We start from the raw sequence: 11,106 nt of genomic DNA, 5'->3' as shown, positions 1-11,106 counted from the left end.
TAATAAATGCATTAGAGAAAGCAAATCAAGTTAGAGAAGGAGGAGAAAAACAAACAAATAACAAAGCAGATATTAGGTAGGCATTTATTTCCTTTGCAGGAGGAAATAAACCAGACACTCCGTAGTATTTTGTTATTTTAAGTTATCTGCATAGTTATAAAACTGATGAATTCTATACTGGATCTTTTAAGAAACAGGGTACAACATTCCAAGAAAAAAATGGACTTTTAAAATATATAACTAGACGTGACAGCCAAATTGATAAAACCACTCTAAGGAAATGAGTGAATTATGGAAAACAGTCAGTTACTTTTGTAATCTAGCAATACTGTTTCTAATGAGTTTTCCGATTGAATTAATTGTATTTTTTTCTGTTCTTCTCATGTTCCCTTTCATCATTACTGCCATGCATTTAACTCATTGTGATGTGTTGCCACTGATGTTTATTTTTTTAACTCTTTTATTTATGTATTTATTTGTTTGTTTCATTTGGCGGGTTTTTAAACCCAGATCCCACTGACCCAGTTGATTATTATCCTTTGCTTGATGATTTCCCCACCTCGGTCCCAGATGTCTCCACCCCCATGCTCCCACCAGTAGGTGTACAGGCTGTGGCTCTTACCCACGATGCTGTGAGGGTCAGCTGGGCAGACAACTCTGTCCCTAAGAACCAAAAATCGTCCGAAGTGCGACTTTACACTGTCCGGTGGAGGATCAGCTTTTCTGCGAATGCGAAATACAAGGTGAAGTTCAAATTGATAGTATGAAATTCCACGTGAACTGTCATTTGTTTAATACATTGTTTTAAATGCATCCTGAACTGGCATGAGTCATTTTGCCGCAGTGACATGAAATGGAAAACCAAGCCTTTTAAGAACTCAGTATCTAAAATTGGCTTGGGAATTATTGTGTCTTAGGAAACAATTCTAAGGCAAGGAAGAAAAATGTCAAGAGCTGCAAAATGTTATTTGAATTCCACCAGATGTTGGGTTTGTATAAATAATGTGATTTTGTACAAGGGAGCGCCATTTTCTTTTGAAAATAGCAGAGCTCTACATTCATTTTTTGGACAGATTTTGCTGTGTTTCTTTTCATTTGGAATCTAGATTTATGCCAGAGGCACCCCTAGAAATGTTACAGAGACCCATCTTATAGTGAATATGAAAAGGAATACATGATGATTATTTTATACCATCCTTAGATGGTGAACACACTCTAAGCCATTAACATCTACTTCCTCATTTAGCCTTGAAACACCCTCAGGTGGTAAAGAAAATCCACAATGCACACTCCCCTTTAATTAATATGAATTAGACCACCTCCCTTATTGTTGTCCTATCACCGAGTCATCTCACAACCCCCCTAAGAGCTCCTCAGAGATACATATTTGAGGCACTGTCATGACTACCTTCAAATCTCTCTCAGCCAGCCTCAGCAACTCCAACAAATGGTTATTTATATACTGGAACGATTTTGTTACCTCCTAAGCCCACCACATGCTAGTAGTGTATATAAACAATACACAAATGTAGAATAAAATGAGATCAACAAGTAATTATTAACCACCTACCATTTACTTAGAACTATGCCAGCTCATAGAGGCAGTTTAACATGCTTTAGCTGTTATTTCACATACTTAAAATCGTTACTTATAATTTTGGAATGCATAATACATTCAGCTCCATAGGTTTACTTCAGAGAATTCGTAAGTTATTCAAATGAGGTACTATAATAAAACACATTTAAAATATTCACAGGATGATTATTTGGGGTGGAGAATGTAGCTTTGGAAATAAGAGCCTGAAGCGGGGGCGGGGAGAGGGCGAATTGGATGAAGGCAGTCAAAAGGTACAAACTTCCGCTTATAAGAATAAGTAAGTACTAGGGATGTAATGTACAACATGATAAATGTAATTAACACTGATGTATGTTACATATGAAAGTTGTTAAGAGGATAAATCCTAAGAGTTCTAATCACAAGGAAAAAAATATTTTTTCTGTTTATTTAATTTTGTATCTATATGAAATGATGGGCATTCACTAAACTTATAGTTTAGTGGTAATCATTTTATGATGTATGTAAGTCAAATCATGATGTTGTGCACCTTAAACTTACACAGTTCTGTATGTTGATTATATCTCAATAAAACTGGAAGAAGAAAAAGAGCATAAATGTTACCCAACAACAAAGGAACCAGTAGTTCAACCCGGGCACTCCACAGTCTTCATACTCCCCTTATATCCCTTCTCTTTACCACTCTCCTGGGGTGACTTGCAGGGAGAATCTGGATATCCCAATACTTTATCCAATGTTCTTTCCACTAAACTGCTGTCTTGCTTAATCCAGACTCAAGCCAGTGGTGATTTGGGGGGATGAAAATATCCTTTGGAAATTTCTAACTCTCAAAACCCCAGATTAAAGGAAAATCCCACCAATAATTTTGTAAGTCTGCCTCTTTTCTCCTGTAGCCATGCTGGATCTGCTTCTAGTTTCATTCAGCCTTTAAGTGGCGTAAAATTCACATTTCATAGTAAATCAGTTTTTAGTTGAAACCATTTAAAAAACAGTTTTCTTTGGTTCTGCCTCTCTGCTAGGTCAGGTACTAGGAGAAACTCTCCAGGCACGTCCAAATAGTATCATTGATATAAAATATGCTCTATCTCCTTACAGTATCAGATTTAAGACTCAGCAGAACTATAAATAAGGGTAACGTTATCAGATAAGACAACTGATGAAACACATGAGAGCATTTTTTTAAAAACTCTCTTTATATACAGATTACCCAATTCTAAGTTTACTTTTAAAAGACTACTTTAAAAGTGTTACGCTCATGGTTGCTGTACTTTGTGGATACATTCATTTCACAGAGTGGCTGTGGGTACGTTGCCAGTACGTAAAATGTTCTGAAGGACAGTGATTGTTCTCTGCAGAATGATTTGAGTTTCAGAATTTCTGGAGGCATTTTTTTTTTCAGTTGAAGAGTCAATAGAACAGACACAGGATTATTGAGTCTCATAAAGAATGCCTACAGTGTGAGACCCAACCAAGAGCTATCCTCTGTAAGGAGAGGCTGTTTTCTCTTCTGGATTGAAGTATGAGAATTGAAAGAAATATGTTAACTGTTTCTCTCCCCATCATCTTCCCTGACCTAATAAGGCTTTCCATTACTAACGTTCGATCCCTCTCTCACACATACACACTCTACACCCACACTCTGAGAAGCAGGGTTAGAGGAAAGAGTTAGGTAAGCTGGATAGCAAGGAAAAATGTAGAGCATATCTGGTCTACTAGAAAGACATACATTAAATTTAAATTTTACAAATAATAGTAATAGACTACTTCGGTTTTGCATTTTGAACTTTTCGAACCACTGTCATATCTATTACTTCATCTCATTCCCCACTAAGCTTTATATAAGCTAGGCAGAGCAACACAAGATAATGGGGGAAAAATATATACATGAGTCAAATGGGCTCTAGAGTTGGCGTTCCTGTGTCCTGTCATGTGACTTAACTTGTTTAATCTTTTTTTTTATCTATGTGATTGGGATATTGATATACTATCAATATAAAAAGAATAAGTAAGATTCTGCATAGCTAAGTAGTCATGTAGAGACCTTTATGAAGACTTGGGTAGGTTGTATAACTTGACAAAATCCCCCATGAAACTAGAGCTGGAACTCAGATAAGCTGATGGCTTTATCCAGGCCTCTCCCCCCAGGGGTACCTTTCTACTTCAGTCCCACGTCAAGCCATAATCCAGACATTCATATTTTGATTGTCCAAAACTGTATATTGACCTTCCTTATCAAATGGAGAAATTTTCTGTAATTTATTTTCTACTAAAGTGATTCATCATTTGATGTTTTATATGACTTCCCATTCAAAATGCATTCATTGACTATTGACTAGTGCTTACCAGATACTAGCATGGATATTACAGGAGATAGAAAGTTGTGCAAGACTCAGTCTCAGCCCTCAAGATGTTTACAATTCAATGGAGAATTTATCAAAATGCTGTAAATATATGTGTGTGTGTGTATATATACACCACACACATAGAGTGCCCATATCTCACACTAGACAATGAATAAAATATTGTAGCTAACATTTATTTAGTACTTACTCTGGGCCATGTACTATGCTTTACTTGACTTATTTCACACTTTAAATAGCACTGTAAGGTCGGTGCTACAGTTATTTCCGTTTTATAGATGAGGAAGCTGAGGCTCTGAGAGGTGGTACCTAGGTATTCTGCCCCACCCCTCACACACACATACAGCCATGATTTTCCAAAGTATCAATACTTCCAGGCTAATGATTTATGTTGAATAGTAACTTTTCATAAAGTTCCTGAGAAAACTCAGTGAATTAATGGCATTTTTAGAATGCAAGTGTATCATTCAAGAATACAAACGAGGCATATAAGAATTTAAGAAATACAAAGGACAGTATTGCTTAGTTGCCTCCCAAATGCCAGTTGTGTCTATGCTCAAAGAGACTAGTTTTATCAAAGTGTGGTCTTCCCTCCTAGCTGAAATATTTCTCATTGCCCAATTTCTCCCCTTATTTCCATTTCTAAGACTTAGAGGTATTCATGACAGGGAAGGAGGGAAAGATTGGAAGTTATATCAGCCTACCAGATACGAGCTGCCCGTTTCATGTTTTATTTGATGGGTTTCCATCTTAGTCTACAAAATATTTTTACATTTATTTAGGGCATACATTTTTACAGCTATTTTTAAGAGCTTCTGATAAATGTTTATGAGGTCATCACTTAAATAGGATGGATGGGCACATCATCGAAATGTTATTAGAACAGTTAAATATTTATTTGATTTTATAATGAAATGTAGGATTTCCATAGCTATAATCTAAGAAGGATTCATAGTAGAATAAAAAAGATGTACCACACTAGACTAGCTAAGGGAGGAGATAGGTATGACATAGGTGGAGACAAAAAGTTTTCCTTGATTTTCCTAGACATGGATATATAACAAATGTAATAAATTTAAAAGTAAAAGTAAATATTTAACCTTGGAAGATGATCAAGATCTAAATAACAAGCATAAATTGATATTTATAATAGGCATGAATAGTTTTAAGTTTGCCTGATGATGTGGAAAATAAACATTAACCTGGGAGATTAACCTTTTTCTTCATTACAATTTTGATCTTTTGAGTAAGCAATAAAGACAGACAATTTACTTTCTACTAAAATATCCTTAACCTGTTGTTTAAAAGACAAAGAATGTATTCAGAAGACCAAAAATATTAACACTAATGTAATCATTTAATATTTATCCAATTTATTCTCTTCCTGATCAACTGCACCAATGACCATACTTCAATGTATATTTAACGTGACCTGTGCACAAAGAAAGAAAATCACACGACACAATATTGCTTTTGTCCATTTTCTTTATAACAGCTATATAGATTCTGGAATCACTAAAAGTTTGTATCATAAAGAGTTTTTTTAAAAATCATAAGCAGTAGAGCTCTAAATATTCATTTTATTACCAGTGGGCAAATAATCATAACAATCTATGTAAAATATATAAAACATTAAAGCCTCTGAAAAAAAGACTTCAATTATTAGAAATAAATTGAAGTTAAAGTCAGTGCAGATAACCTTAAAAACGGAACTGACAGAGGAAGTGGAATTGGTCCTGTCTCTGTGGTTATTGCCTCACTTGGGAAAATTTATCATCTATCTGCCCCTTTTAACAACATAACATCTGATTTTATTGATTAGGTTTTAGATGTACAATCAGCCAGTGTAAACTGGTACAGAAAGGAAATAAAGTCAGTGCTGTGTCCTAGGTCTTCCGTTGTTTGGAAATAAATTCCTTTTTTGTTGGCCTTTGATAGTCTTCTTATGTGTCTTGATTTACCAAGTTGATAGAGTTCATTTCTTTTTCTCTTTTCTTATTTCCCACTTGTTTAGTCAGAAGACACAACATCTCTGAGTTACACAGCAACAGGCCTCAAACCAAACACAATGTATGAGTTCTCGGTCATGGTAACAAAAAACAGAAGGTCCAGCACATGGAGCATGACTGCACATGCCACCACATATGAAGCAGGTATGTGAAGAAAGGCTGGCTTTGAAATTTCTACTCTTGATATTTGGTAGTGTTGTTTTCCAGGTACCAAGGAAGTTGGAACCCGTGTCCACCATGATGTCTAAATTATACCTTATTTTATATAAAATCATTCATAGCATTTTTATATCTAATATTATCCTCCCCACTCTAGATAAGAAGAAAATGAGTCCCCAGTGTATTAAGTGATCTGGTTTTAATCTGTACGTTAATTTAGGAGACCTGAATATAAATCTTCTTTTCAATACATTTAAGCAAAGGCATTTTACTCTGTCCAAAGCATGCGTGTCTTTGATCAACTGACATAGTAGGTATTTACTTTTTTGGAAAGAAATTAGATATAAAATGAAACATTGCATTACAACTGTAGTCTCATGGATGCTTACCCTAAATAACTTCAGCTGACTGTGGGAAGAAGTTTCTGGGGGGTCATGTTCACTGTTTGGAAAGAAGACAACACAATGGAAAACTTTCATGCATTTTGCAATTGTTCAAGTTGAGAGTAAATGCAATTCACTGTAAATTTTACCAGTCACGTTTACTATGGGTCATAAATGTTGAGTTTATAACCTTAGCAGACATGCAGTGCACTTGGCATTTATAGTTCACAGAAATACAACATCTGAAGAAAAAAGGGTTTAACGTACTTTTTGATTGCTTTCATGGCGTTACATCATATGTGGGGATAAACTGTACCACACATTTCCAAATTTAAAAATATGCCAGTAAAACTTTTATCTGGGTAAGTTGAATTTCTTTTTCCATTAGAATTTGCGCAATGGCATGGCAGTTCTAATTTTTATTTCAGGCTACTACCTTAACTCTAAGTTCATTGTGAATATTTTTACAATTTGAGGGTACTTCTTTCTATAAGAAGTTTTTTTTCTAGTTCTTTAATTTCAATACCTTCTTCTTCTATTTTACATGTTTATATATATTAAATCATTCTCCTAGAATTCTGCCCTGGATGTCAATGTTCTTAGCTTCTTAGGAAGAATAAGACAAGCTGAATGAGTTATGAACTATGGGGAGAATAAAGGCTCTGCTCTTTCTTTTTAACTTAAAAGGAGATGAAACGAGTTAAATGAAAACCAGTAAGGCATTTGGTCTTCCCTGAGTGAAATAGAAGGAGTAGTAATTTCCTCATTCATTTTTCCCTGTCATAAACATAAATGCACACCAACATCTGACTTGATAAATGCACCCTATTGATTTCTCCTCAACTGCCTAGCCTTGTACGGATGTCAGGGGTGAGACCCATTGCTGACAAAAAGATATTAACTTTTAGAAATGTGGCTAGGAGGAAGGGTGACTGTCAAAACAGATAATGACCTGGACAGAGGTGTAAATAGCATGTGGATAAGATCCCTAGGTGACGATGAGAAGCAAGAAGTAATTCACAAGTGTCTGCAGGTTTTATAACTGGGAGAAGGAAATGAAGTGAAATAACTCTAGCGTTTGCTTCTAATTCCATAATAACACAAAGACTATATGGGGCTGTGTTGTTATGCACTTGTGCTGAAATTACTGATAATAAAGGTAATGGCAACTGACAGATTCTTGAAATGAAACACTTCATTCTGTCCAGGTGATGAATCCCTAATTTTACTCTAGTTAATTTAAATAAAATAAAAATAATTGGAAGGACAGCTGAAATAATGACGTCTTGGAGAGGGGACAAGAAGCAGCAGTATTCCCAGGCTTTAGAGATGAGGAACTATAGGACTCTCCCTTCAAGGTGTTACACTCACAGTGGTTTGACTCCAATGTGTTTTCCTTTCTTGTATCAACATTCAGTTTCCCAGAAGAGAGAATCACACAGCTAAAGAGAGTGAGATGGAGGCCGTGAAATTTCTATTTGATGTTGCTACCCAGCTCATGTGACACAGAGGAGAACTTGTTCCCAAAGGAAAAATCCAAGTGTTCTCTCTAAATGAAGGCGGGAATGGGGTGTTGAGCAGTCTAAAAACAAATGCCCAATACGATTTCCAGGGCTGGAAATCTTCTAAATCTTGAATGTTACCATCCACTCATACACTTAACAAAGAAATTTAAGCATGGGAAAAGTCCTTTGAGAAACAGACAAACCAGAGGGCAGTGCGTGTCCAGTTGTCTGAGATATTGATTACGGGTTTCCAATAAGGTTCATTTTAATTGTCAGGTCCTGAGATAGATACTTGGTATAAAAGGTAAAGAGAATACAGCCTTTATCTTGGAGACAATTATAATCTAATACATAAGAAAAATATTTTGAAAATACAACCTTGAGGTAACATGAAAAATACAATCATAGAATTTTGGCCAACTTGGAGTCAGAGCACTTAGATCCAAGTAGAAATTCTGTCTGGAGAAGTCAGGGAAGATTTCACAAATGAAATAATGATGGAGCTGTGGCCTGGGTGGATTGCCAGGTATCCATTCCAGGGCCTTCCAAAGGAAGGAAGCAGCATGCACAAACATACACAAGCAAGTATCAGAAAGATGTCTTAAAGAGACGCTTACGAACGGATCAGAGCGACGGGAGCGTAGTTTTCATGGACAGCATGGGGACATGAGAGTGTATAAGAAAATAAAGTATACATCCTGCAGGGCCTGGTATTTATTGTTATTAATATCATTTAATTCAATGAAGACAGGTAAGAAGTTATAAAAGATTATTACAGGAGAACCCACGAGATTGAGCAGAGCAGACCGAAGACCTCCTTCTGCTTGACTTAGGAATCACTGCACCTGTTAGGGCCCCTATAAATAGCCAACATTTTTTAAAAAATAAAAAAATAAATAAATATGAGGGAATAGTATACATTTCATATGATAATCCTAAACAACTAAGACATTGATTCCAATACCAGAATCTCTATTTACCAACAGTCACATGGCTTGAGGAAAAAGAAAACTTTGCTCAGCACCTGAAATAGATTAGTCATTAGGTTGTTTTCGGGTTTTTTTGTTTTGTTTTGTTTTTTTGTTTTCGAAAAGTAACCAGCTCTTCAATGTCTTATTTTGCTAAAGCTGGAGTCATTATATATCTTTTGAATATCAACATAGAGTCAGTGAAGCAATCTAATTATCATCATTTGTTTGCTAAATAAGCATTAATTTTAATTTTAACACAGTTAAGAAAAAACAGACTATTCTGACTAGTTAGAAAGACAGATCTTTAATTACTTCCAAAATTGGAAAATTTCTTATTATGTTTGGTATAATATTCTAATTTGTGGCTATATATTACCTTCCTATCTGTGGCTTAGAAAATATCTTGAATGAGCTCTTTATAAAACTAACCCTTCTTTAAAGTAGCAGCCTCTCTGGTATTTGGCTATTACAAGTCTTTTTTGCATAATGTCCTTTCTTTCTTTTCATTAAAATATATATTAAAGTATGTTTAATATACAGTCTCTTTACCCAAGGATCTACTACACTAGACTTTTTCTTCTCCTCATCCTTCTCTTCCTTCTGCTTTTCCTTCCTTCTCCTCCTCCCTCTTAAAAAAAAAAGTTAAGTATATTAAGTACTTTGTCAGGATATTACAATTTGGTGCAACTTTGGTTAACCTGGTATCCTAGTGGCTTGGAGAATCCGGGCATTGGAAATCAAATGGTATGATAGATGGGAATGTTTGATGTCCCTCTATTTGGAATTCTCTTAGGAAGAGAAGCTGGAAATAGAGTGTTGATAATACTCAGATTCTGCACTGTTACAGTCAACAGAAGAGCCGAAGCAAATTATAAGAGTGAAGAGGAATTCAGAATTAGGACCAAGTTTTACCTATTTGTAATATACAAATACTCCTGTGCAGAGATCAGGAAATCCCTCCAGAACCCAAGCTTGGAACTTAAAGACATTCTGACATTGCCTATGTCAAATTGGGGGTAATTGAAAAAGACTATGGATAGTAGACTTGGGCATTGTGAGCTGCCTAGAAGGAAAACTGACTGCATTTCAAAGCATATTTCATTTCAAAGAGTGAGAAAGCAGGTCAAAGGAAGCCTGAAAGGTACTGGACAAGCTTGGCCAGTTTGCTGCCGCCTTTGACGTATATTTAAATTTTTGTTGAGCACAATTTAGGGGAAGAAAAATCCTTTTATCCTTCCAGGTTCTTGGTTGAGGCGCCCTGTAATAAGAAACAGGTTAACAGGAGAAAAACAAACGGAAGATTGACAATAAGTATACCTCTTGTATATATGAGAGATACCCAGGAAAACAGTAATTCCCTAAAATGGCCACCACTTTCAATACCATCTCCAGCTAAAGACAAAAGGTGTTGGAGGGTGGGAAGCCAGTAATGGGAAGTTTTCTGGCAAATCACAGTAAACAAGGGCATGGTTGTTACGTACATTTAAGCCTCTGCCTCCTTGTCATCCTCCTCTTCCTGGCACAAAGAGGGAGATACCCTTATAAACGTATAAATTTTCCTTTTACGAAAGAGTAACTTCTACTCGGTTTTCAGAACTTTTCCTCTGTCTGTTGTTTCTTAAAAATAATCAGCTTAATTCTTATGCCAAAGAGGCATATTTGGGGGTGACAAATTCTGTTTCCCTCAAACAACATGTGGGAAAAGTAGCTCTAAGCGAGACAGCATTTCTTGCCATCTTTACTTCCTACCAGGTTGATACTAAGACCCTCATAGATTCTATTTCCTGTTTTCAAATACTTCTTTGCCTTCTTGTTGGGAGATACCTAGTATGTTACCTAAGCAAGATATTGTGACCTGCATGTAAATTCTTTATTTTTTTGTCTTTTAAGGAAAAATAAAATTAGGTAAATTTTCATTTATATATAAATCCTACAGTTGTAACAGAATTTTGTCTCTTGGAGACATGTAGCCATCAATCGCACTAAGTATGTGTCCATTTTTTTTTGTTCTTATAATGGTTCTTGCATTTTTAGTGTATCGCTCACTTGAAAATACCAGTTATGCTTTTCTCTACATTCACACATATTCTGTTCTCCTCTCTATATTCACACCTTTGAAAGTCAGTTAACTTCCATGGAAAAA

At 35.6% G+C, this 11,106-nt stretch overlaps 1 protein-coding gene across 1 annotated transcript in view; it reads left to right on the top strand.

The window, feature by feature from the left end:
• Window positions 1-478: 478 nt before the first annotated feature.
• The window catches only part of LOC101282051 (netrin receptor DCC), a 158,641-nt gene continuing 148,013 nt past the window's right edge, over window positions 479-11,106 (top strand). The window contains exons 1-2 of the mRNA XM_049698139.1: window positions 479-743; window positions 5,951-6,089. Coding sequence (XP_049554096.1) covers window positions 585-743; window positions 5,951-6,089 — 298 coding nt within the window. The 5' untranslated portion in view covers window positions 479-584. The remainder of the gene's footprint in view (window positions 744-5,950; window positions 6,090-11,106) is intronic.

This window comes from Orcinus orca, chromosome 15 (assembly GCF_937001465.1).
Source record: "Orcinus orca chromosome 15, mOrcOrc1.1, whole genome shotgun sequence".
NCBI classification, from domain to species: Eukaryota; Metazoa; Chordata; class Mammalia; order Artiodactyla; family Delphinidae; genus Orcinus; species Orcinus orca.
The sequence above is the reverse complement of the archived record's forward strand: the minus strand, read 5'-3'. Positions and strand labels throughout refer to the sequence as shown.